Source organism: Anolis sagrei, chromosome 1 (assembly GCF_037176765.1).
Source record: "Anolis sagrei isolate rAnoSag1 chromosome 1, rAnoSag1.mat, whole genome shotgun sequence".
NCBI lineage: Eukaryota > Metazoa > Chordata > Lepidosauria > Squamata > Dactyloidae > Anolis > Anolis sagrei.
Window position 1 is genome coordinate 58,396,493 of NC_090021.1, and position 27,641 is coordinate 58,424,133.

At 38.5% G+C, this 27,641-nt stretch overlaps 1 protein-coding gene across 1 annotated transcript in view; it reads left to right on the forward strand.

The window, feature by feature from the left end:
- Positions 1-27,641, forward strand: part of HEATR1 (HEAT repeat containing 1) — a 59,976-nt gene that overhangs the window by 5,274 nt on the left and 27,061 nt on the right. Inside the window, exons 5-24 of the mRNA XM_060753866.2 lie at positions 837-938; positions 2,311-2,451; positions 2,988-3,199; positions 5,005-5,138; positions 5,656-5,764; positions 6,451-6,561; positions 8,514-8,631; positions 8,916-9,023; positions 10,984-11,079; positions 11,445-11,539; positions 12,387-12,598; positions 15,923-16,044; positions 17,422-17,610; positions 19,186-19,360; positions 19,547-19,695; positions 21,144-21,336; positions 22,985-23,157; positions 24,002-24,169; positions 24,605-24,847; positions 26,154-26,285. Coding sequence (XP_060609849.2) covers positions 837-938; positions 2,311-2,451; positions 2,988-3,199; positions 5,005-5,138; positions 5,656-5,764; positions 6,451-6,561; positions 8,514-8,631; positions 8,916-9,023; positions 10,984-11,079; positions 11,445-11,539; positions 12,387-12,598; positions 15,923-16,044; positions 17,422-17,610; positions 19,186-19,360; positions 19,547-19,695; positions 21,144-21,336; positions 22,985-23,157; positions 24,002-24,169; positions 24,605-24,847; positions 26,154-26,285 — 2,982 coding nt within the window. The remainder of the gene's footprint in view (positions 1-836; positions 939-2,310; positions 2,452-2,987; positions 3,200-5,004; positions 5,139-5,655; positions 5,765-6,450; positions 6,562-8,513; positions 8,632-8,915; positions 9,024-10,983; positions 11,080-11,444; positions 11,540-12,386; positions 12,599-15,922; positions 16,045-17,421; positions 17,611-19,185; positions 19,361-19,546; positions 19,696-21,143; positions 21,337-22,984; positions 23,158-24,001; positions 24,170-24,604; positions 24,848-26,153; positions 26,286-27,641) is intronic.

The following is a 27,641-nucleotide window of genomic DNA, read 5'->3' on the forward strand; positions in this document are numbered from 1 at the left end:
ATCTGTGCGGGATAGGTTCTTGAACTTGCTTTAGAAACTTTCACCAAAGTTTCTCCAGAGGATCAAGAAAATGTATATAGAGGACATATATTGTCAAATGTGGATTGATAAAACCACATTTACTGGCTCTATGGGTACAGCGGTCTTACTATGGTTGAAATTCCAAAGGGATCTATTTTCTTTTGCTTACTCTGAGAAGACTGTGCTGATCAAATTTCATTTACTGGATTTGGATTGGGTGCTTTTTAGTCTGTTATAGTTTCCATGCTCTTTTATCTCTATTTTCCTACTCTGCTTTTTAAGTTTTGCTTTCCTAGCACTAATTGTTAATCTACATAAATGAACTGATGAAATAGATAAACTTGGAGTTGAAATGAATTCAGTTATCATGGTTACCCTGTGAAAATACAAAATATTTTTACTTTGGCACTAAAGAATAAACAAACCAACAGGTACTTGTTACTTCAGGAAATATTCACCTCTGGTGCAGCGGCAGCAAGTCTTCTTGGATAAGTCTTTGTGCCTCTTGAGACATGCAGAGTTGGCTATTCTTCTTGCTCCAGCTCTGTTCTGCTCAAGCTACAACTCAGAATGTGGAATGGACTTTGACTGGGCTTTTCTAATTGTCAATTGAATCCATTCCAATTTCAAATTGAAACACAACAAAATATGGAAAACTAAGGGGAAGGTTATTATTTCTGCAAGGCACTATATGTGCAAAAATAATCCATTTTAAAATCCACTGAATTGAATTCTAAGATGAAGTTCCATGATTCCATGAGCTGTTATATATGACATTTTGACTAATTCTTTGTTTTTCATTTGCTCCATTTCAGAAACCAGGAGTCCCTCTTGCAAGGGGAACTTTGATTACACACTGCTACAAAGACCTTGGTTTCATGGATTTCATATGCAGGCTAGTGACAAAATCTGTAAAGGTTGGTGTGATTTCCTATGGCAATGCCAGATTGCTAGTTTCTCTGCCATCTAAATATATACAAGCAGTCCCCAAGTTATAAACATCCAACTTCCATTTTTTTTAAAAAATTATGTTTATTTATATCTCGCTTTTTCTCTCCATACAGAGATTCAAAGCAGCTCACAAAAGTGTTACAATGCACCTTAAAATATAGAAATATTAAAACAGTATTAAACATAATATTTAAAACAATTCAGGTTAAATCTATAAAAGCATATAAAATCACAGCAGCTCCTGACATGATCCTAAAAATCTTCATCTTTAAATGCCTGTTTGAATAAAAAGGGTTAAGCCTGTTGCCACAAGGACAGCAGGGAACTTCCAGAGTCAAGTGGCAGCCACCGAGAAGGAAGACCCGCTCTCTCATTCCCACCAACCAAGCTTGAGATGGAGATGGGACTGAGAGAAGGGCCTCTCCTGAAGATCTCAGGGCCTAGGCAGGTTTGTACAAGGGAATGCATTCAGCCAAATAGCCTGGACTGAAACATGCAAATGTCTCATAGTTAAGAACAGGAGTGAGACAAAAGGGAGTGAGAGAAATCTACCTCTCAAGAAGGAAATTCATTCCTGGAAGAGTTATCTTGGGGAAAAGGTGTCTCCACTGAAGCTTTATCACCAATTCTTGTTTCCACAAGTCAAGTTTTTGAAAATCCAGTTATCACAGGGATGGAAAGTGAGGTGAAATCTTCTGAACAAGGGCATAGCAAAACAAACACCACAGGTGTGTTGACCCTTCCCTATACTATCCAAAGCTAAAGAATATATATTTTTTGCTGTGGTTACATTTAAAATTTATCTGTTCTGACTTACAAACAAATTAAACATAAGAACTTGGGGACTTCCTGTATGTGGAAAGAAAGATATTACATTAGGGCATTGAAAGGAAAGTAGAATGGGAGTTATTGTGTTGACTCATTTATATAGATCTGAGAAGCGTCTTTTTCTCTGAAATTCCACACTGCTAAAATTAGAAAATCCAATGTACACATAGTTTATACTGTTTTTAGGCAAACCAGAAGGCATCAGGCAACCTGAGGGCACATATACACGTGCTTCATGTTCTTGCCTAGTGTGAATGTAGATGTACATTTGCCCTCCCAATTTAGAGTAGCCCTATTCCTTTCAGAAAGTAAGGGAGTAGGAAGGTCACAAATGGCGCATAAATATATCATACATTATCTTAAAGTGCAGTTGAAGGCGAGTACATGCCAACACCATCAAACCTTTCTCATCATGACAGAAGACCTTCCATGTAGAAAGGGGAATGCTGTTCCATAAGCTTTGCTCTTTGTTTTATTGTCATCCTAAATGCTTTCCCTCCTTCTTTATAGGCCTTTTCAGCACAGCCTGAGAGCTTACCCCACATGAGAGTCCTGTTTACTTTTTATGCCTCTACAATTGTCTCTGCCCTTGGAGCTGCAGCAAATGTAACTGACACTCTAGTCTCCAAGTTGCTTCCTTATATCCAAAAGGTGATAATTGTTTCCTTCGTATTGCTCTTCTCCTTTTTGATTTTGGCTTTTGGTTTCCATGAAGATATTGTAAAGTTGCTGAAGAGTCTTGCATTTTAAATTTGCTTCATTTTGAATATTAATTGTCAGAGAAACATCTGTTGGAAGTTTCCATAACACTGTAAAAGTTAAGTTGGCTTTGTCAAATGTTTATTTCCAGTCTCTTCCATTGTGTTTTACCTATTAGCTCTTTAACTGTTTAAACCTTTAATTTTCTCTGTGTTTAATTTTTTAATATTTTTTTATAAACAAAGTTCATTGGCGGAAATAAGTCTCTTGTAATTATTTATCCTTATGCCATTCATGTGTCTTTTTATTGTTTAAAATAGGGAAAAGTTAGTCTATCATGTCAGAAATCTTTTAAAAAGATATTTCAGTGTGTGTTGTACAGGTTTTATGTTCAATATTTTACTTATTGGTCATGAGAAATGTGATTCAGTGAAGTACATCTTCTGTTTCTTCATTGTTAACTATTTTCAATTCCTTTTTCTTGCCAGGGTTTGAAATCTTCATTGGTCGATTACAGAGCAGCAACCTATATGATCATTTGCCAGTTGGCTGTGAAAATGACAATGGAAAACTCTTTGATTCATTCCTTAGCACTACAAATCAGTAAAACTTTTGCCAAACTACCATCGCTTATTAAAGAGGGACTAAGCTGCCTAATCATCTTACTACAGAGTCAAAAGGAAGAAGGACTTGGAGAAAAGTAAGAACTCAGATGTTCATAATTGGGAGAGAAATGAATTGTCAATCACTGAAACAGCTCAGCTGCAGTTACTTTTGTTTCTTGCTTCACAAAATTTGTATTCAGGCTGATCATTACTATTCCCTTGCCACTATGCCATAATATTTATCAGTCCATGAAGCTACTATTTTCAATAATGGTTGGCAGTGGAAATTGTATTGAAAGTGTATTTTTATTGTATTTGAGACAGGTGGGTGGCTAGTAAGCCTCTAGCTAGGTTGGGGGTTGTTACGGGTTCAACACACATACGCCTGACACAATTTTTCAGGTTTAAAACCCAATTTACTTATTAATTTAAACTGGATAACTAAATCCCCATTCTAAGTCTATGAAGCAAAAATTAAAGTTCCTACAGAACTGCAAGCATTATCTCGACCAAATATGTATAATTTATTAACACTTTATTATTAGCAATAGCCGTCATAGTGAATGTGATCAAGTTTCAATGTTTGTTTGTTTTCCTAGCTATGGGCCTGTGGCCAGATTTTTTGTAGCTAATTACTTAGATTTTAGTTTATTTTGATGTATTACACTTTTGCTTATTGAACTCTTAACAGTTTTCTTCCTGATTCAACTGTGATAGGTATAAACTTTCAGTTGTATGTCAAAGTCCAGACAGTCCCTGAGTTATAAACATCCCAATTACATATGACTCCTAGTTACAAATGGTAGTGGCAGCTCTAGGTGGGCCTCGATGGGGGCAGTGCATCAGACCTTTTGCAGTATTTGAAAATGTTTAAACGTTTACATGCATCGGTAAAAGAAATATGTTAAGATAAGCATCTGTCCAAATTGTATTTAAAGTTTAAAATCCATGCACTTTTTGTAGCTTTTGTTAGTATGATGTGGGGTTAAAACCATTGTCTGTATCTTCATTAGAAATATTTTATCTCATTTTCTGTTCCTTGTCTGGAGTTACACTTTAAAACGTATCTGTTCAGATTTGCATCCAAATTCAATTTAAGAACAAACCTGCAGGATCTATCTAAAAGGCCAGCCACCATGAAGTCTGAGGATATGCTTTATTTCCTAAAACTGGGCAAAGTGCTTAGAGCAAAAACCCTAGGCCAAAACTCTGGGAGTTTTGGCCTACAACTCCCAGAAATCCCAGCCAGTTTACCAGCTGTTAGGATTTCTGGGAGTTGAAGGCCAAAACATCTGGGGACCCACAGGTTGAGAACCACTGACATAGAGGTTAGTTGGATGACTTGAGTTAATTACTTCGCTGCTAGTAAGTGCTTCCTGCCAATCATCATTAGTGAGCACTCGTGTCCAAGTATGATTGTCTTCCAACATTTCCTGCCAATGGCTAGAAGGGAAAGAGAGCTCAGTTTTTCTGGCTCTTCTGAGATAATTAACTTACAAACACATCCATGGCAAATAAAGCTTGAGAAGAGTTCTTCATTCTGGAATACTGGTACACTTACATAACAGGGCTGGAGTGCAATGACTTCCTAGCTTAGGCTGAATGAATTGGTAACTGAAGCATTTCATGAACTTTGGTGTGCCATAAACCTCATCTTGAGATTCTTGAGATTCTGGTTCATTAATATTTGCAGTACAAATTTTAATCTGATAATTAAAATTTGTACTGCAAATATTAATGAATCAGAATCTCAAGAATCCATGGTCTGTCACATTTAGCATTTTTCATTTATTCCAATGAAAAGTGCAAGTATGTTTTTGCTTAGCTGTACTCTGATCAATGAGACTTCTTAATGTTCATACAGGAATGTATATATGATATCTTTAATGTTCTCTTGCAGGCCATTTAAATATCTTTGTAAGGTACCCAACTTGACTACAACTCTTCATGAAATTTCTACAGATTATGATATCAGTCCAATTTTGCATTATATTTTTCCACATATGGTTCATTCAGTTATTTATGGGGAAACAGGTATGTTGATATAACCTTGTCACTTATAAATAGAATTTGGTTGTTCTACTTTCCTTTGAAACATGATTATATGAAGTAGTAAGCCATAAGAAGATGTTTACATTGGCCTTCTCTTTTAAGCCATATACTTCTCAAATTGATCCTCGTTATTTCTGTCTCCATAAAAGAAATGCTGCTTTGTTGGTCAACCACAAGTCAACATTCTGAGTAGTTTAAACAGTCATTTATTGTTGTGTCTCAGCTCAAACACAGTTTCCTCTTGGCTTGTTTCCTCTACCATCTGTCCTGAAACAGGAACGAGCAAAAAATTGAAAAATTAGTTTAGTTTTTAATCTTCAGGATAATCATGGTTAAACACCAAACTATGACTTACGGAAACAATATTTTGGTGTGATATAACTTCTGTATTGCTCCCCATGTCAGTATAGTTCCGAAAAAGTTACTTTCACCTATGCTGTTTGACTTTAAATGCCTTGTAAAATTACTCAGTTTTTGATTGTTATCCCTTTGGTTTCAGAAACAGAAGAAGAATCTGACATGGTTGATAATCAAATCTGCAAAAAACATCTAGAAGCTATAATTAACAATATACCATTAGAAAAAAATATGGATCATTTATTGGCCTGGTAAGCTACATTCTACTGGTGCAGCTTTATTTGACATTTTATGTGTTCTTGAGAGCATCCACTTAGACTTTGACTCCCTGTCCTCCACATCAATGGTAATAGGAAATATCTTGATGTTTCAGCTTTTGTATCTCTATAGATATTTTATTAGTAAAGTAGATATGTGTGTAAATCATTCAGGTTTGTGAAAAGAAATCTCCATAAAGACCAATTTTTAAAAAGCTACCACAGACATGAGAGAAGCCTCCTCACAGGATTGCAAGACATCCGGGCGTCCCCTGGGCAACGTCTTCGTAGGCGGCTGATTCTCTCGCTCCAGAAGTTTTAAAATGAATTCAGAAAATGGTCAAAGTTAACTGCATCGGATGGCTGTTATACATGTGTTCTCCTTGCGGGTTTCCCATAGCCAAATGCAATTCAAAATTATTGTTCCTTGGTGAGTGCCATTATATAAACCATTGCCTGCTGGTCCACAGAGTTTCCAGGAAAGGAATATTTGCAGCCAATACACATAAATATGGTACCAGTATCTGGCATACTAAAAGAAAGTTGTGCAGTCCATATCAGATAGCTTAAAATGCACTGCAATATATTGTCCGCTGTTGGAAAAACATAGTGTTAGGTTAAAGTTGTTTTGATCCCTCATGGATTATGTCACCACTGTCATCCTTTTCTTGCCATTTCAGTACATTTCTAGAAGAATACATCTCGTGCAGCACAGAGCTTAATGCTGATCCTGCTAGAATGACTGAGATCAATAAAGAACTGCTTCCTTTAATCAGACTTTTTGAAAGAAAGTAAGTAATTGGTTATCTATTAAACTAGTGTATCTTGTTTGCAGCAATCAGTGGTCTTAGGACTTGCCTTTGAAGACAGCCTAGAAGCTTCAATTAGTCTAACGGGCGGCAGCCAGATTTCTAACTGGGGCAGTATACAAGGAGCATACTACTCCTCTGTTACGTCAGCTCCACTGGCTGCCAGTTCACTACAGAGCTCAATTCAAAGTGCTGGTCTTGACCTATAAAGCCCTAAACGGTTCTGGTCCAACTTACCTGTTCAAACGCATCTCCTCCTATGAGCCAACAAGAGCTTTAATATTGTCTGGAAAGGCCCTGCTCTCGATCCCACCTCTTTCGCAAGCGCGATTGATGGGGACAAGAGACAGGGCTTTCTCAGTGGCAGCCCTCTGGTTGTAGAACTCCCTCCCCAGTAACATCAGGCAGGCCCCGTCTCTTCTGGTCTTCAGAAAAAATACAAAGAAATGGCTCTGTACACAAGCGTTTGCAGAATAAATCACTATGATTTCGACACAGTCTGAATAAGGATTATGAGTAAGGATTATGGATGAATGCAATCATGCACTTTATATGTTTTTAACCGGTTTTTATTCTATGTATTTTATTTGCTTACCATTTTAACTGTTTTTACTTTATTGGATATGTTTTATAACTATGTTAAGCGCCATTGAATCTTGCTGGAGTTGTAAACCTCCTTAAGTACTCTTCAGGGGTGAGAAAGACAGGGAATAAATGAAGCAAATAAATAAATAATGGGAGTTGGTACTAGAATATATGTATGTGTGTGTGCAGAATTATATACATATAGAATTTATAAGTGTATGCTTTCATTTTTCTCCCACTTCACAGTTTTCCTACTAGTTGGGGACCAAGTAAATGGGTTTAGAAGCAGATAGAATTTTTTATCATTGAATCTTAGTAAAAATACTAGTTGAAAAATACATGGTGAAAACCGATTAAATTTATTGGTTTGACACAGTTCCCTCAGTCTCCTGTCTGCTAGTCTAAAATAGGACCTTGTACTGCTTCTGGAAAATTCTGAGCCTTGTTTTTTTTATAAAATGGAATTTTTGTATTCATTGTTGAAAGTTGGTAAAACATATTGTGGATTGTTAGGACTTGGGGTAAAAATAATCACATTAGTGCAGATATGGCTGGACTGGAAGGATAGGCAATGGCAATTCTGCTTCAGTACCAAGTGTTGGTGAAAGAAAAAACAGGAGAAACTAAAAAGAACCCTCTATTGCAGTGGTTCTCAACCTATGGGTCCCCAGATGTTTTGCCCTTCAACTCCCAGAAATCCTAATAGCTGGTAAACTGCCTGGGATTTCTGGGAGAACCATTGCTCTATGGGAGTATGGTAGAACGAGTTATATTTTAGTCTGTTCCATTTCAGGCTTACTATTCTGAGCAATGAGGATTCTAAACAAATAATACTCCGTCACTTGATACTGCTTTGTCTTTTGCACTACTTCCCACCTCCATGGATTCACAATCCCACTTAATAGATGAAGCAAGATATGGGAGAAGAAGTGTTTCTAGCAAGGCCTTCATGGCACAAATTGGTTCTGCAGGTTCTTGCTGCAAACCTGTTTGAAGCTATTGTTGGTCTTAAAAGGGGTCTAAGCAGACACTCCCTTGAAGTAGTATATTGTAATGGTCTCCATCTGTTTCAGAGGAGCTTTCGGGCATAATCCAGTGTAACGTGATGGTGAAAATGTATTCTCCTCGGTACTGTTGGCACTGTTGAATTGGAATTTTCACCAGTTCTAACTAACATAGTCAGTGGAGGAGGATAATGGAAGCTTAGCAATATCTGTAGGCTGCATGTTGCTCACCTCAATTACATTTATTAGTTGTCTGAAAAATTATTTCAGTTGTCCTGAAAGTCTAGAAACTGGATGCCTTAAAATGTTCCCTAAAATACAATGCTACTTCTTCATTTATGGCAGGTACTCTAAAACATTAGATTTGGTACTGGAGCAGTACTTGAAAGATGTTAGAAATCCCAAGGAGCAAGATCTCTTCCATCAATTTATTTCCCTTTCATTGAGTGGTGGTAAATACCAGGTGAGTCAAAGTAATGTTGCCAATTCAAGGTTTGTTTGTTTTTCTTTGTTATCACTGACACATTAAAGGTACTGAGGATGGTATTTGTCTACTTTGAGCTGAACTTTGAGCTGCTGTGGTTTCCTATGATCAGGGTCAGTTAAAAGAAACCCCTATTATATGCTAAACTATTGTCTTTACATGATGATGTGAATTTGCCTTTTCTTCGGGACTATTTTATTCTGAATATTTTTATGGACTGTTAATAGTATAATTTTTAAAATATGTCTTAAATATATTTTTAGTTTCTGGAAGACTCAGATACATCTCTGCTACTTAGCTTGAATCATCCACAGCCAGCAGTCAGACTCCTGGCTGTTCAGCATCTGGAGGAAATCATTGACCAATCAAAGGTAGGTTCCCTTTCATCTTCACACGTGAGTGCTTGCCTGTAGTGCTTTTGGTAGACTTTTAGTATGTTTACATTTTTCCTGTGACCACTGTGTGTACAGAATGCTGATCCCAGTAGGCCTTTGCTCAGATATAGCATAGAGATTTTTTAAAATTATTTCTCTATCACTTCCCAGCTCCCAAGTGCTCCTATGGCAAACAAATAACAACCAATTAAAGATCAAAACATTTTTAAAACACATTAAAATATTCTTTATAAACTCCAAAAGGCAGTCTAAAATCCTCCTAGAGTCTAATTTTGAAACAGTTAAAACAGTAGTTTCAAAATGTTGACAGTCATGCATAACAACACTGTTTTGGCTATATATTCTTAATACAGTCAGTCTTCTGTATAGTAAATTCTCAATATTTATTCCTCTTAGTCTGTGTTTCAAAACTAGCTTGGGTACCTGGCGTTTCTTGGGATATTTGAAAAAGTCAGTTTTTATGCATAAGTTTGTGGGTGAGCTACAACTCACATCATGCCAGGTTAACCCTGAAAAACTCCATCAATACTTAAAGCTTGTTATGTTGGGCAAGTCTGCACTAGATGCATAATTGGTGGGGTTCAGTGTGCCTCATGTACAGGAGAAGAATTGTTGGAGGCTACAGACAATGCCATTGGTATTGCCCGTTTTTGGTCAAAAAATATTTAGCCGCCTGTGCTCCTTCTATTTTTTATCAGTTTTATACTAATTTATGCAATGCTTTTGGTATGAAATAAATAAAGTGTGCTCTCTGGCTGTAGAGTAAATTACAACTCCCACTATAGTGAGTCAGTCCCCTTGAACCCCTCCAGTAGGTTGAGTTATTCATGGGGGTTCTGTATGCCAAGTTTGGTCCAGGTCCATTGGTGTTTGGGTTCACAGTGCTCTCTGGATATAGGTGAACTACAGCTCCCCCCAAATCAAGATGAATTTTACCCAAAGACCTCCCCCAAATCAAGATGAATTTTGCCCAAAGTCCTCCAGTATTTTTTGCTGGTCATTGGGGCTCTGTATGCCAAGTTTGGTCCAGTTCCATCGTTGGTGGAGTTCAGAGTGCTTATTGATTGCAGGTGGACAATAAATCCCAGTACCTACAACTCCAAAATGTCCACGCCAATTCCCCTGAAAACCCATCAGTATTCACATTCGAACATATCGGGTATGCATGCCAAGTTTGGCCCAGATACGTCAGTTTGGGTTCATAATGTGCTCTGGATGTAGGTGAACTACAACTCCTATAAATCTCTCCAAAGACCTTCAGTATGTTTTGTTGGTCATGGGTGTTCTGTGTGTCAAGTTAGTTCCAGATCCATTGTTGGTGGATTTCAGATTGCAGGTGAATTATACATCACAGTAACTACATCTCCTATAAATCATGGTGAATTCTCCGCAAACCTTTCTACTATGTTCAGTTGCTGATCAATTCCTCTGTTTGCTGTATGCCATAGAAGAGGATAGGAAAGGGTTAAGGGAGAGTAGGGGTCATACAAATGTCATACCAGTGGAGAAAGTAAGAAACACTGGGGTGTCTGTGATGGAGGAAAAGCAGAAAATCTAGGATGAAATTGTCCCTGTATGAAAGCCTTTACTTGGATGATGTGTTTGTGGAAGATATTGGCAGGGTTCTTATGCATGTTTACGGTACTCTCTATAACCTGCAATGTCATTGGAGGGAGGGCCATTGGTGTAAGTCTGGGAATGAGAATCTTGAAAAATCTATGGATTGTTCTTGTTTGTGGGGATGTCATAAAGCACTAAAAGGCTTAGCCTACTACTGCAGCTATGATTATATGGGAGACTTGATATATGAAAGGTATAATTACTCTAGTAATACTGTGTTTGCTTCAAAATAGGACTTATTTTTCACAAAGTGTTAATCTATGATAGTTAATTTAATTTCAAAATGTTTGTTTTTCTTCCCCTGCATTTTTTATAGGAGGGCTTTGATGATTCTTTCATAGAAGAGGCAATTTTAGCACGACTAAAAGATGATAATTTAGATGTGATTTGCTCAACTCTTAGTATATTGGAGGTATGTCTTCAGCAGTGGATCAAAAATTGTTGGTGTTTAGAACTAGTCATGAATGCCTGCCGTATAATTGCCATGCACCTCTGGAAAAAAAAAATCATTATTAATGCTCTCCATTGAAAAGCAGCAAATGAAATAAAGCAGTAGGCTTGATCTCCATTTTTTAAAAATTATTCCTATTTTTAGGCCAGGCTTTGTATCTCCATTTGTATAGAATAATTCAAAGTTCCTTGGGTTTTACTATTTAAAATAAGTGGGGCTTTTTCTAGAATATGAAATGCATATTGAGAATATATTTTCCATAGACATTTTACACTACACCATTATATATAGATTACATTTCTTTTACATGCTTTACTTTATTCTAGACTCTCTTCGTAGCTGCGAAGACTTTTAGTGAGCAAATTTGCTACAGCCTATTGAGTCTCTTTGAAAGAGCTGACCTCTCAAAGAATGAAAAATGGTAAGCGGTTATTTTACTGCTTTCTTATTGGTAAGTTCTAAAGGGTTTTTCCCTCAGTCAATCACTTGGGATGCTTTAACAGAACCTTTGTACACAATATGAGTATTTCATCTCCTTTTAAAATTACCTGATACTTGAGAAATGAAATAGAATTTTTATGCTGTTTCATGCAGTGCTCTCTCGCTTTCAAATTGTAGAAGGGATACTTTTTAATGTATTCGTCTACAATTCTTCATTTTATGGTGACAGCCATTTCTTTTAAATCGACATATCTATTCAAAGTGATGTAGTCACATTCCAGAGATACTCAAGATAGTTTGCTTCATTATACAGAAAGATCGTGTAGCATTTTTGAGACTACCTGAGAGAAAGAAGTTCACAGCATAAACTTTCATACACTTGTCTGCTTCATCAGATGCAACTGATGGTTTAGACTGAATCTTTAAAAAAGTATTTCTCTCAATCTCAAAGATGCTATGACAACTCTTTATATAGTCCTGAATATAGAGCAGTAAAACACGTGACCCCTTCCATTTAACCAAGCATGGAATAAGAGGATTTGTGTTTAAAATCATAACACTGCTCCAAGCAGTACAAACACTCTAAAAATCTTGAATTGTATGTTTTATTCTAGCAATAGATGCAGCACAGCCCTACTGTTAGAAAGAGGAGTGAATAAATTTTGCTCCGATAAAAAGGCAGCAAATTGTTGGTTACTACTACTGTATGTGTAGCCAGGGCTGCAGAGATGCTGATAGGATTTTTTCTTTGCTTCAGGTTCCAAAATGTCTTGACTGAAGTTGGGTTGCAAAATTACCCATTCTTCCTTCTTCCATATATGTTCTAGGTGCGAGATCCTAGAGACTGTAATCCAAGTCTTGAGGAGAGATGGAATTCTTAAAAAGAATAAAGACATCTTAAACCAATTAGTTCTGCAGCTGCTGCCATTTATAGTAATTACCATCAATGACTCAAAATCTACTGAATGCAAAATTGCCCTTTTCATAGCAGAGTCTGGTATTTGTTCCCTGCATCCTTTGCTGAAAGGCTGGCCAGAAAGTAAGTCATGAAAACATACTTTGTTATGCAATGTATTTATTGTATAAATGTTTAGGGTTTTTTTTATTTAGAACTAGCTTGGGGACCCGGCGTTGCCCGGGTTATTAGAAAAAGTGGGTATTGGTGGTTCTGTATGCCAAGTTTGGTCTTTATTGGTCTTTAGATAACGGCTGCATTATTTTCAGGAAGTGAATGAAGGTACTTGAAGTCCCATCATCCATGGGCCATCCTCCTACAAACAGCAGCAGGATACAGAGTGGGTCATGGGGGCTCTGTGTGCTAAGTTTGGTCTTGATCAGTCATTAGATGAGGATGGCAGTGGTGTCCGTAAGTGAGTGAAGGTACTGCAAGTCCCATCACCCAAAGTCCATCCCCTTTCAAACTGCAGCAGGACGTAAAGTGGGTCATGGGGGCTCTGTGTGCTAAGTTTGGTCTTGATCGGTCATTAGAAGAGAGTTGCAGCAATGTTTTGAAGGGAGTGGAGGTACTTGAAGTCCCATCATCCATGGTCTGTCCTCCTCCAAACTGTAGCAGGATGTAGAGTGGGTCATTAGAGCTCCATGTGCCAAGTTTAGTCTTGATTAGTCATTGGCGAGGGTCTCAGTGGTCTCAGGAAGTGAGCAAAGGTACTGCAAGTCCCATCATCCATCTCCAAATTTTTCCAAACAACACCAGGATGTAAAGTGGGTCATGAGAGGTCTATGTGCCAAGTTTGGTCTTGATCCGTCATTGGATGAGGTTTGCAGAGGTCTCAGAATGTGAGTGAAGGTACTGGAAGTTCCATCATCCATGGTCCACCCTTCTCCAAAACTGCAGCAGGAGTAGAGTGGGTCATGGGGGCTCTGTGTGCCAACGTTGGTCTTGAGTGGTCATTAGATGAGTTTTCAGCAGTCTTGGGTAGTGGAGGTACTTGAAGTTCCATCATCCATGGTCTGTCGTCCTCCAAACTGCTCCAGGATGTAGAGTGGGTCATGGGGACTCTGTTTTCCAAGTTTGGTCTTGATCAGTCATTGGCGAGGGTCGCAGTGATCTCAGGAAGTGAGTGAAATGATTGCAAGTCCCATCATCCATTGCCAAATTCTTCCAAACCGCACCAGGATGTAGAGTGGGTCATGCAGGCTCTCAGTGTAAATTGTGGTCCTGATCCATCATTGTTGGCAGTTGTAATTGTGTTAGGAAGGGAGTGCAGGTATTGCAAGTCCCATCGTCCATGGTGCATCCTCCTTCAAACTGCACCTGGATGTAGAGTGCGTCATGGAGACTCAGTGTGCCAAGTTTGGTCTTTATCGGTAATTGGATGAGGGTTGCAGTGGTCTGAAGAATTGAGCAATGGTACTGCAAGACCCATAATCCACGGTCCATCCCCGGCCAAACCACACCAGGACGTACAGTGGGTCATGAGAGGTCTATGTGTGAAGTTTGGTCCTGATCAGTCATTGGATGAGGTTAACAGCGGTCTCAGAATGTGAGTGGTGGTACTGCAAGTCCCATCATCCATGGTTCATCCTCCTCCAAACTGCAGTAGGATGTCGAGTGGGTGATGGGGGCTCTGTGTCCCAAGTGTGGTCTGTATTGGGAGTGTTCTGACCCAGCCCCCGGCCTTTCCTTTCCTCTCTTTGTCATCTCGGAATGTTGGAAATGAGGCTGGCCAATCAGAGACCATATGCAAATTTCCTTCTGTCATGCCCCGTTTCTGCCATGAACCTTCTTCTCCACCAGGGGCTCCTATTGAAGCTGGCCAATCAGAGGCCATATGCAAATAGCAGCACAGCGGCAGCCAATCAAAACGCTGGCACATACACTTCCGCCCTCCCTCCACAATTCCTCTGTCCTATACAAACAAACACTCTTCTTTATTATATACTAGCTTGGGGACCCGGCGCTGCCCGGGTTATTAGAGAAAGTGGATAATGGCGCTTCTGTATGCCAAGTTTGGTCTTTATTGGTCATTGGGTGACGGTAGCATTGTTTTCAGGAAGTGTGTGAAGGTACTTGAAGTCCCATCATCCATGGCCCATCCTCCTCCAAACAGCAGCAGGATATAGAGTGGGTCATGGGGGCTCTGTGTGCCAAGTTTGGTCTTTATCAGTCATTAGATGAGGGTGGCAGTGGTGGCAGTAAGTGAGTGAAGGTACTGCAAGTCCCATTACCCAAAGTCCATCCCCTTTCACACTGCAGCAGGACATAAAGTGGGTCATGGGGGCTCTGTGTGCTAAATTTGGTCTTGATCAGTCATTGGATGAGGATCACAGCAGTCTCAGAACATGAGTAAAGGTACTGCAAGTTCCATAATCCATAGTCTCCCTCAAACATCACCAGAATGTTGAGTTGGCCATGGGGGCTCTCTGTGCCAAGTTTGGTCTTTCTTGGTATTTGGATGAGTGTCACTGTGGTTTCAGGAAGTGAGTGAAGGTACTGCAAGTCTGGCCAATCAGAGACCATATGCAAATTTCCTTCTGTCATGCCCCATTTCTGCCATGAACCTTCTTCTCCACCAGGGGCTCCTATTGAAGCTGGCCAATCAGAGACCATATGCAAATAGCAGCACAGCGGCAGCCAATCAAAACGCTGGCACATACACTTCCGCCCTCCTTCCACAATTCCTCTGTCCTATACAAACAAACACTCTTCTTTATTATATATATAGATATAGATATAGATAGCCACAGAAGTATGATTAAAAAAAGAGTGCCAGTTGTGGTGTTGTGGTTATTTATTTGTACTATGGAAATAGCTAGTAATTGGACATAAATAGACTTCTAGACTTTATTCAGGGAAAGAAAGCATAATAATAATAATAATAATTATTATTATTATTATTATTATTATTATTGTACCCCACCTCCATCTCCCCGAACAACATAGTTAAAATAGCACATTAAAATTCAAATAACATCATAAAACAACCAGGTATATAAAACAATATAAAAAACCATTGAGCAACAACCAGTGGTCTGAAATAGTAACAGTTTCTGGTTTCGGGCAAGCGGACTGATGCAAATAAATTGTGAGGACAGAGCTAATGGATAATGTGCAAATACCAGATGACAAAACTAGGGATGAAGGGCAATATAGGATGGAACATTATAACCCTGAGCAGGGAGCAGTAGAAAAGTGCAGGGACTAGATAAGAAAGATCACAGTTTATACGAAATAGTATATATATCTGAAAAACAACAATAATATTGTGATATTTTTAATGAATCGAATAAAACATTCCTGAAGGTCAGGGTTTTGTAAAACTTTATCCAATCCCCCATTTGTATTAGCCATGGTGTTTTCTGTTAATGTCTGATCTGTTTTGTTGTTGTCTTTCTAAAATAGCTTTCCAAAAAGTGGTTAAAGCACCAAAGCCTGAAAATTTGATATATGCATCTAATGGAAAACTGATCAAGCTCCTGTCTGAGAACCTAATTTTAGAGGATCCTTCTTTTCTGTCACAAATGGTACATGTGCCAATTTACAATATCTTTTTAAAAATAAGACAATTTTTACAATTGATTCAGCAAGTGGAATGTTTGATATGGGTGGTATGCATGCATTAAAGGGATATGTATTATAATTACTCTAACAAGTTCAATGATAGACATAGTGTGTAAATTCACAGTGATGCAATTGGAAGTCAAAGGGCTAAATATGAAGCTGTCACCTGTCTGATGATTAATTCATCCAGCATCATTCTTTCTTCCCTGACCATAGAAGCTCACTGAAGTCTCAGCCAATGGTTTGTTATAGCATTACTGCTTGGCATTTCTAGTTTACTATGATAGGTCTTACTCACTTTATTGTTTGTTTAACACTGTAGTATTTTTGTATTAATGGATTTTTGTGCCCTTGGGATAAAGGATCGACAGAACATTCTTGTATATCAGGAAGACTACGTGTTCCTTTTAAAACATAATACTATTTCATAAGTTCAAGAGGAAATTCAGGATGACCCCTGGCACTTAGAGCTTCCCCTTAAGAGAATGAACATATTTTACTGGGAGTGAACACATTTTGCAATTAGAGCATCTTGCACTCATTTTTTGTTGTTTCTACAAATGATCACAATCCCAATCACTGGGTATTTTGATCACATAGTTCAAAATATCTGGAGATTATTGCTCAGATGTTTTGGATTATGACTATCATTGTTCACTACTACAGACCATCTTCAAACTTCTTGCAAGTTATAGCCATTGGAGCTGAGAGGGGGGAATCAAGTTTTTAGCCTTTGAGTATAAACAGTACCAAGCAAGCAAACGAGTGATCTGACTCAGTATGCCTTCATATTTTTGTGATAAGATAAAGGCAAAAGTTTTCCCCTGACATTAAGTCCAGTCGTGTCCGACTCTGGGAGTTGGTGCTCATCTCCATTTCTAAGCCAAAGAGCCAGCGTTGTTCGTAGACATCTCCAAGATCATGTGGCCAGCATGACTGCATGGAGCGCCATTACCTTCCCGCCAAAGCGGTACCTATTGATCTACTCACATTTGCATGTTTTGGAACTGCTAGGTTGGCAGAAGCTGGGGCTAACAGCAGGAGCTCACGCCACTCCCCGGATTCGAACTTGCGACCTTTCAGTCAACAAGTTCAGAAACTCAGCGGTTTAACCCACTGCGCTACCGGGGACTCCACACATATTTGTGAGATAGATAGATACATAGATAGATAGATGAATGGATGAGATATATGTGTCAGATTGATAGGAAAAATATATGGGGCAGCGAGAATGTTTTAAGAATTCACTAAAGCTCATATTCAAGTACTTTCAAACACTTACTTCAGCAAAATATAGAAGAAGAAGAAATGTTCTCACTGTGTTGTGATTCACTTCCAAGGTGCAAGGACTCATTGACATTGCCAAGAAGGAACCTCATAATGTGAAGCAGAAGGTAACTGTGCATGTTATCAGTGCTGTTCTTGTCCAGTCTTGCTGTGGGAGTTATCGAGGGGAAGAGTGCCGTTCATCACTGGCTTTGATGGTCTTTCATCTCTTGAGGAGGAGAATGCAAAACTTTAAGGACAAGGTGAGGATCCTTATTCATTAAATACAGAGAAAGAGAAGGGACACTTCGTTCTGTGTTGCCTTTTTAATCAAAATTTTAAAAATTACTGACTGACCTACGATCAGATTTGTCTATACAGCTGTGGCTTAGGTCAGAAACATGCTGCAGTGTTGTACTTCACATGCAAATATATTGGTATGTTTGAACGAAATTTCTAGAAGAGCCAACCAAAATGCAGAAATTCTTTAATACATTCTTCAAGACTTCACTGGCTTCTTCACTGAGGAAAAGGTATTAAAACTCTTAAGAGAAGAAAAATGATAGTGTTAGAGTCACAGATTTACATTTTGTATCAGATATTGTTACGGTTGAAGTTTAGTTCTGGAAAGATCTCAAGGCAAGCAGAAGCAGCTTTCCTTGGTCATGTGGGGATTAAGGACAACGGGCAGTAAAAGACACCCAATTTTAATATAACAATGAAATCCACAAAAAAATAGTTTGAAATGTTATCACCTCTATGATTTTGTAACATCTGTCTGATAAAAATTCAGAAGTTTGCAGAATTGCATTCTGCATTTTGGTTGGCCAATAAAAGTATTGCTGTTCTGTGTATTTTGCATTTTGATTTACTTGGTTGTATGGCCATCATGGCTATTGCTGGGTATGTCTGAAGCATTTTTATCCAAAGTTCCCAGAATGGTTTATAGTTATCAGTAGTAAGTCACAATCATGTGGGTGGTGTTGGGATTAAACCTCACACTGCCCAAGTCTCAAGTGCTCAACGAGGAGCAGTTAGTTAGTTTAGTAACTAAGCTGTAGTGATTGATGTTTTCCCCCTTTCTTTGAAACCTTAGAAGAGATGGGTGTTAAAGTAGCTCAGACCCAGTTATTTACTATTAAGAAATGCAGTTATTTCTTATTATTATAAATAAACCTTTTGTGATTTTTAAGATTGGACTCTGCATCTTTGCCTGCCTGTGCTCTTAATTCTTTACAGCCACATCACAGGCCACTTCATGCTTTGCATGCTGTGAGCTAAATGCTCATCTTTTATTAACCTGTTTATTTTTGGATGCTCTGCTATTTTTTGGGTAGTTTTCCCTATCAGGGGGTGGGGTGGGGGTTGAAGGCCTCTTGAATGAGGCCAGTTGAGAAGCTCATGGGCCTGAGACAGGGGCGAGGTGGGGTTGGGGAGAGACTCCAGGGGCCTGGAAGGCAAGACCCGCAACTAAATGGCAGGAACAACTAGGCCACCAGTGGGTGTTCCTCTTCCTTTTCCAGGGGCCGCAGAGCCCTGAGGCTGCTGTCACCACCAAAAACATGCTCCCCCCCCCCCCCAATTCCCTTCCCAACATAAAAGATTCTGGGTTCTTTTGGGCCTTTTCATGCAGGTGGTTTATGTGTGTGAGTCTAATACACCATCAAATCTAATGCACACCTCAATTTTGATGATATAATTCAGCCCCAAACAGTAAGCATTAAATTTGAGTAAATACAGTAATTACATTTGTGTAATATACATTGCTTTTTAAAAATTAAATAGAGGGAGAGGGAAAAAAATGCTACCATTAATAAACAATTGTATTCTTTTTTTAGGACTCTCAGTGCAAATACTCCACATCCGGCAATGAACTTTTCTTAGAAGTATTAGCAGGTTGTGTACAAAAGCTAAATGAGGAAGAGTCTGCTGATTTAGAAGATTCTGTCTTGCTCATTGTGTTGTTGAGAAACTTTATTCAAGGCATGGTGCCTCCAGATTCCTTTTTGAAAGGTAAGTTTATAGTTGCAAGAAAACAAATGTAGACCTTGTTGTTGTTTTTCTTGTTGCAGTTCTATTCTAAGTACTGTAAGTTATGGAAGTGGACACTACCCTTAGATTGCGGTTTACAGAAAGTCTGTTTTGTTAAAGGTACTTTTAATTCAGCTGATTGCTGATTCTGTGCATTCATGCCTACAGATGAGACATGGTGGAATCCTGAAACATTAAATAAAAAGAACAAAGATTATCTGAACCTCCTCTTGGGACTTTTTGACACCCTACTCAGTGGAGCCAGTGAGGGAAACAATACTGATCATTTCCGTACAATGATGCAACTTCTGCTTGAGGTATTCCTTTTATCTGTAATCTTAAGTGAGACAATCACTGATTATTCTGATTCAGTTTTAAAAAAATATATCAAACTATGTACATGGCTTTAAAATGTTTTTTATTTTATTTTATATACTTACATTTGCCTATATACCTGGTGTTGCTTGGGTATGCATTTTTAAAATCGTAATGTTAATCCTGCCAATATTTTAAGTTGGATAGTAAATGTTATGTGAGCCAAGTTTAGTCCAGATCAATTTTAGGAACCTTCAAGGTTCAAACAAAACATGCTTTGAATGTTATATATCTAGACTGTAGCAGGCAATATGCAATCCACAATGTGCTTATCATTGTTCCCACCCTGGACCTCCAAACTTGCTGTTAGATTTGACTGCCACCACTTTTAAAAAAACTTTTCCTATTGAAAAAATACCTCACATCTCCTAAGGAGAATGCAAGGGAACTTCATCATGTTTTTGGCTGCCATCCTCTTTTAGAGCAGGAGATGTTTTAGAAAAACAAAAATGGCTCCACACTATTATAATTGTTGTTATTGCTGTTATTACTAATCCATTTTTTTCTCCCTGAAAGGAGACTCCGTGTGGCTTTTAAAGTGTGGATGTGGGTTTTTAAAGGGCATTCACAGCTGTTAGCATTATCAGAGAGCAGGGAACTTCAGTGTTTAGAGAAGGTTTTTTTTTTTTCCGTGTCAGGAGCAACTTGAGAAACTGCAAGTCGCTTCTGGTATGAGAGAATTGGCTGTCTGCAAGGATGTTGCTTAGGGGACACCCTGATGTTTTTTGGGTTTTTTTGATGTTTTACCATCCTTGTGGGAGTCTTCTCCCACGTCCCTGCATGGGGAGCTGGAACTGAGAGAAGGAGCTCATCTGCTTTCTCCCCGGATTAAAACCTTCGGCCTGTAAGTCTTCAGTCCTGCCGCACAAGCACCTCCGGTGGCTCCTTTAGAGAAGGTGTATCTGGCCCTTGAACCTCTGAAGAAATTGGTCATCCTTGGTCTGTGTGCTACAATTTTTCACACTCTCTTCCAAAGATGTCAAAACTGTGTACTTGATCCTTCTCCCCATCTTGTCCTCACAAGAGCTGTATGAGGTAGTTAGGCTGAGAGATAGGGCCTGTCCTACCTGTTCACATACCCACTGAGTTCATGGGCAGGTGGAGATTTGGAGTTTGGTATCCACAGCCTTAATCTATTTTAGCCATTATGTTGATTTGCTGCATGCCTTCAGGTTATTTTCAATGTGTAGTGAGCCTAAGGTAAATACATTAGGGGGTGTTCTTGACATATCCAGTACATATTTTTGATCCACCAATTTTCCCTCCCTTTATATGCAGATATATACAATAGCATTTTGTATTTTTGAAGGTAGAGGCAAGGAAAAAGTAAGACATCCATACACATAACATATTGATGAATGTGTTCCCCCACGTTTCTTTTATTTTGTAGTCACATTTGAAAAAGCCAGAGGATCAGTTCAGATTTCTCTCAGTCTTGTGGACCTACAGTTACAACATTTCCAATCAGCTGAGCTTTGTAGTGGATGCCGTGCTACAGACTCGTGCTCTGTATATAGGCTGCGCAATGCTGGCAACCCAGCCCACGCAGACAAAAAGGAAACTGGCATCAACAGCATCTCCAGGTACAATGCAGTCACCATTGTCATATTTTTCAAGTTTGATTCTAATAGGAATTCTGGGGAATAGTCAGGGGGAAAAATGTTATTTTATACCTTTCTAACTTGCCTATTAGCGTATTTGCCACCAGAAAACTACAGATATGTGTATGAAATGTTGCTTTGAGTCCCTTCAAGGAGAAAGGGTGGGTTATAAAGTTATTATTATTATTATTATTATTATTATTATTATTATGCTTTTTAATAGCACTGTTAAATATTGCTAGCTTTCTCTTTTTGAAATTAGATCTTATGTGAAATAGGCATGGGCATTTTTAGGACAGGAAGCAGTCCTGTGATTTCTATATAAAAAAAGAGAATTCTGGGGAAGCAGAAAAATAGTGTTTTTTCCCAAGCCTAAAGCCCTTTTTTGTTACTATATTATTCCATTTTGATGACTGCTGTGAAAACAAGCCTGTATGTGACATTTGCTATAGTTGCAATGAGTAATGTAGCTCCATGATGTCACCAGTTGGGTGACATCATCTGTTGTAATGGTTGCTATATTCTTCTGCCCTGTGCTTTTGTAACTACCAATTCTCTCCTTGCCCACCACCCAACCTCCTAGTTTTCCATCAGCTGGTTAAGCAGTGACAGAACATAACAGACCCATTGACTTTTTTTAAAGGAAACCTATATCATTTACTTTACTTTACTTTAATAACTGGTGCAGCTTCTTGTTAGATGGGTGATTGAGACATGTATAACACAGACAAATAATGTTCATGTGGATTGTGACTATAGGAAGGAAAGGAAAAACAGAAAGCAGGGAGCCCATTGTGAGCTAAACAGATTTTGTTTTTTGTTTTTTCTGAAAATTTGTAAATTTCAAATTCTGAGTAAATCCAACACTCCCAAAATCTATCTCACTCAGCTATAATACATAGCTGTAACCCTTCAGATCTTCTTAAACTGCAGCCTTCATCATCCCTCTCCTTTGATCTGTTGGCTAGTTTTAGTGGGAGTTGCAGTCTAGCCGAAGGGCCATAAGTTGCCTCCTCCTCCTCTAAAGTATTTATATTCCTCCCTTTCTCAGCAGTCTCGCAATTATATCAAGAATGGACATGAATTTTCAGAAATTCAGCATTTAGCTATTTTAGAACTAATCTGCTGGAATTTTAATAGCTGTTTGTTTGTTTGCTTTTGTTTTTGTTTTGCGGGGGTGGGGGGTGGGGTTGTATTGTCGAAGGCTTTCCTAACCGGAATCACTGGGTTGTTGTAAGTTTTTTCAGGCTGTATGACCATGTTCCAGAAGCTTTCTCTCCTGATGTTCCATCTGCATCAATGGCAGGTATGTTGGAAACTAGGAAAATTGGGTTTATCTATCTACCTCCAACAGAAAAGAGTCCTTTCTCCCACCCTGGACGTTCTACAGATATATAAACCCCATTTTCCTAGTTTCCAACAGACCTCATAACCTCTGAGGATGCCTGCCATAAATATGGACAAATATGGCCATGTTTCAGAATGCTTCTGAAACATGGCCATACAGCCTGGAAAATTTATAACAACCCAGATTTTTTGTCAATTTTTGAAAGATATCTGTGCAATATATAACAATTGTTAATAATTGCTTTAAAATTATAACTGTTTCTTATTACTTGCCACTTTCCAGTGATCGTATCTTTGTTGATTAACCTGGGAAGTCCTGTGAGTGAAGTGCGAAGAGCTGCTCTTTGCTGCCTTAATTCTTTGAGTGGAATAAAAGAGTCTCCATTTCATCCTATTCTTCTTGATTTAGTACAGAAAGCTGAAGAGATAACATCCGACCAAACATATATAATCCAGGTAACTTGGGGGAGGAGATATTGTTGTATGCTTTGAATCTGGGATTCCCTATACTTGTTGCCCCCCCCCCCTGCCCCCACCCCAGTAGTTCTTTCTTTCTTCTAGGAAAGTTGTCTGAAGCAAGTTTGAACCATTGTTAGAGGGTAATATAATATATTAAGTCATTATTCCAACTTTCTCTTGCTGGACAAATTTGACCGGTTACAGGACTCTAGGGTGGAACAGGAAACCATTTTAGGAACAGTCTGAGACAGTTGGCAAGCTATTAATCACTCTCTACTGCTTCAGGTGAAGGCTTTGTCCTATCAGGGCAAACTGAGAAAAAAGTTTCCCACTGACTTTTGCTGTATTTTCCCACTCCATGGGTCAAATGTCCAAGGAAATGCTGGAATCATCTTCCTGTCTCTGGGACAGCTGCACTATTTCTGAGATACCGCAGTATTAAAAAAAATGTTTTTCCCGCCCAATGGATCCCTTTCCACAAATGGGAAACAAATGTGTTGAAAAAGACTCTGGCAACAACATTAAACTAAGACTGGTGTTCTTGAACTCTAGGTGTATGTAGGTACAGAAAGCCCTAGCACAATTACACATGCACAGTATAAAATACAGAAACATTTCTCACCCCAGACCCGTATCTCTTTAGCAATGGAAGAGAATCATCAATTCACTGAAAACCCTCTTGCTTCAACCTACATTGCTTAGCAATTCCATTTTTATTTATTTTTATATCCTGGTTGCAATAAAGTTTTAGAAATTTAGTTCTCCAGTCAATTAATACAATATAATTAAAGAAATGGTCAGTTGTTCCTTGATGCTTTCTTCTTTCTGTTTTATCAATTAGAGTCTTGGTAACTTGTTTGAGGAGCTACATACTCAACCGAAAGGAAAACCACAACCGCAGAAGTTGTCAGAAGCACTTGGAGCGCTGCTTGAATGTGCAAAAAGCAGCACATGTCCATCGTATGTTGCACGAAACCTGATGAAAATTCTCCAGGAAGTCAATGGAAAGGTATGTGAAATAGATCCCAAGTTCTGAAAATGAGAATTCATCCAAGCATTTTCTTTTCATCATGAAAGTTACAGTTTTCAGCTAAATGCAAATAGAGCTGGCATTGTCTGTAGACACCTCCAAGGTCATGTGGCCAGCATGACTGCCTATAGCCCTGTTACCTTCCTGCCAAATTATTTTCAATGATAACGATAGTAGAAAGATGTTTGAGTCTCTACTTATTTAATTGCTATATATTCTGAAAAATTATGATATATTTGCTCTCTGAATGCAGTAAGGCAGACAAAGATTAAACATTTCTTGAATAAAATGTTGGGAAGATCATTTCTCTCTTCAAATAGTGCCACTCTTACATGCCACATTACGTTTGAAATATAAGTTACCTTTCTGAAAGTTTGTTAAACAACGATTGATCTTGAAAACCTCTACTTTCAGGTCGTGCTGTCTCATCTATTGCCTGTCATAGATAGATTACTGGACAGAGTTCATACTAAACCAGATGGGATATTGAAAGATGAAGCTCTTCTTTTGCATACTGTTCTTGGGAAGTACAATGAACATTCAGCAGAACTCCTTTGCACAAACCAACAAAGCCTAGGTTTGTTCATCAAAGCTTTACACACCTCACAGGAAGTCTACAAAGGACTCAGTACTTTTCAGATGAGAGCTCTTGGACAGGTAAGATTGGGAGAGAGTTGGAAGGGGGTGAAATAAAGGGATCAATGCTCTAATACTTCACAATGGATGTTAATGTGCAGCACCATTAAAATGGAAAGATTCACCTTCATTTGTGCATGTCTTCCAAATATCTTTCAGAAAACAGTTTCACTAATCATGTTTTTATCCTGCTACTAATACTAGACACGTCTAGAGATAGCAGCAGGACTTCTCGGTGACGTTTTTATTGAAAACATCTAGAATGAACAGTGCCCTTGTTGAACAGAGTTTGGAGAAACATTTTATGTGCAGAGAGTCCATTTATGGAGAGCAAATAACACTGAACAGAGTGTTAGTTAGATATCATGCGTATGTTGGGTTGCACTTCCTGAAAACATGGCTCCAGAACTGGAGAATAGTCATGGTTTCAGTCCTGAGCCTGGAAACTGAGGATTCAGTAGTGATCAGAAGTTAGAATCATAAAGTTGGATGAGACCACACAGGCATCCAATCCAACTCCCTGTCATGCAGGAAAACACAGTCAATGCATCCCTGTCAGATAGCCATCCAGCCTCTGTTTTGAGACAGCCTATCCCACTGCCAAGCAGCTTTTACAAATACTTTCTAATGTTAAGGTGGGATCTTTAAAAAATTGGCATAGTTAAGGTGTGTGAGCCAGTTTTCTACGAATGTGTCACCAGCTTTGGGTTCTATAATGTATTCTACATGGATCTGCCCTTGAAGGATGTTTGAAAATGTCCAAAGAGGTGCAACCAGATGGTTAACCAAAGCTGGTTAGTGGTAACATACAGCTCCCTTGTTGCAACAGCTCCATTAACTGCCAGTCTGTTTCTGGGTACAATTCAAAGTGCTGGTTACAAACTTTAAAGCTATGTATGGCTTGGCTCCAGATTATATTTGAAGAACTGTATTCCCTCATCTAAACCTGACCTTGGGTTGAGGTCTTCTGGAGAGACTGTTGTCTTTGCTAACTGCTCATAGATACATCAAGCAGTTCTCCTTCTTGGGGACTGATCCAAAACTCTGTTCCAATCCTAGATTAGAGTGGGACTCCCTTGTTATTTTTTTACGGACATATGAATCCTTTTTCCCTTTTGTTTCAGTAGTTCTTTAAAGGCTGGTTGGTCAGGCGTAAAGAAACTTTCAGAATATGTATATTTGTTTCTAAGTAGTCATGTTTACAAATCTTAATTGTTTTGACAGCTTAATTATGTATTTAACTGTTGTATGGGGTAATTTTTAGCTGTAGCTATTTTGATAACAATACAGTGTTGTTTACAAGTGATGCCCTTTTTATTATTTCTAGATTACAAAACCATTCTTTGCTGCACTGTCAGATGGGAAGGTTCAGCAAAAGATTTTGGGAGTTCTGTTTGATTTGCTCCTGAATTGCAAAAATCCAGATTGTGCACAGATGATCAGCAGTGTTTTCAAAACGGTAAAATGGCCTTAATCTCTATGGGTTATAAGAATATAATTCTTTCTCTAAATGGATTAGGACTATGGTGGCATGATTACCTTTGCTGTTGTAATTGCTGTCAAGCAAGCTATCCCCTAGAAATTAACTAAATCATATCTTTGAAGTAAGGAAGAATAAAAGTGTGGAACAGTTATTACAAAAATATTCTAGGCATTTGGCAGTATATCAAGGAGCTTATTAATAAAAAAAATAACATTAAATTAGATTCTGATACTTACTTGTATATAATAGTGAGTGAAAAATGGGTTTTAAAAAATCCCATCCATCCTTTGAGGTAGCCTATCAGAAACACTCCCAATATGTTCCTTCATAGTTTCAGACAACTGCTAAAGTAGACTAGTTTGGAGAGCGGAGAGGTGAGGCAAGACTGCAGAGAATTAAGAAGAGACAATTCCTGCTTTGCTCACACAAATTTCTAATTTTCAACAGTCTTTTCCCCTCAATCCCCAGAACAATTGCTCACTCAAGGGAGTGGGAAGTATACACAAAGGAATATTCTGTGAGCCCATGGGGCTGGCAGGGGAATAAGATGGTAGAAAAAAAACAACTTCTATCCATTCTATCCCACCATCCCAGTTTCTCCTTTCCAATAAAAGAATGTAATGGTGTTTTTATTGTATCTTTATGTGTACTAGTGGTTCATAAATTGTCTTCTAACCATCTTTTTAAATGGCATGGTTTTCATAGCATATTGATTCACTCTTCAACCAGAAAAGGCTCCCACAGTGACTTAAAGAGATCTGAAATAATGTCATGGCTTATAATCAGTTAAAAAAACTATTTCAACAAGAAAAGAGATCCATAAGGAAGGGAGGGGAACAAATTTTAGCAGCAGTTCAAAATGTAATTGATTTGCAAGAAGGACTCTTGTAGCATCCGCAGAATATGGCAGTCGAGTGGCTCTCAGCAAAAGCTAGATCCAGGGGTAGTTTTTGATTTCTGCTATTTCACCTTTTCCTTAACATGTATACAAATATGAAGTTGTCATATCACTTGATGAAGGGATGGCCAGATCATGTTTTCCCACTGAGCCATTCAGGCCTGTGAAGTATGCACTTACATACCCCATATACATTGAGGAGCATGGAATCTACTCTTGTGGACTTGCAGTTTCCAGAATCCCCTGATCAATGAACATTATGGCCAGTGGATTCAATGAACTGTAGTACAAAAAAGTAGGTTTTCCAGATTCTAGTATATTTTTGAGGTGTGGCCTGTGGTTGCCTTGTGCAGCATTCCTGCATCTTGCCCATGCCTAGCATTTTTTTAAAAACTTCAATTACATTTGGCCCAGCCATAGTTTTAAATGTGCAC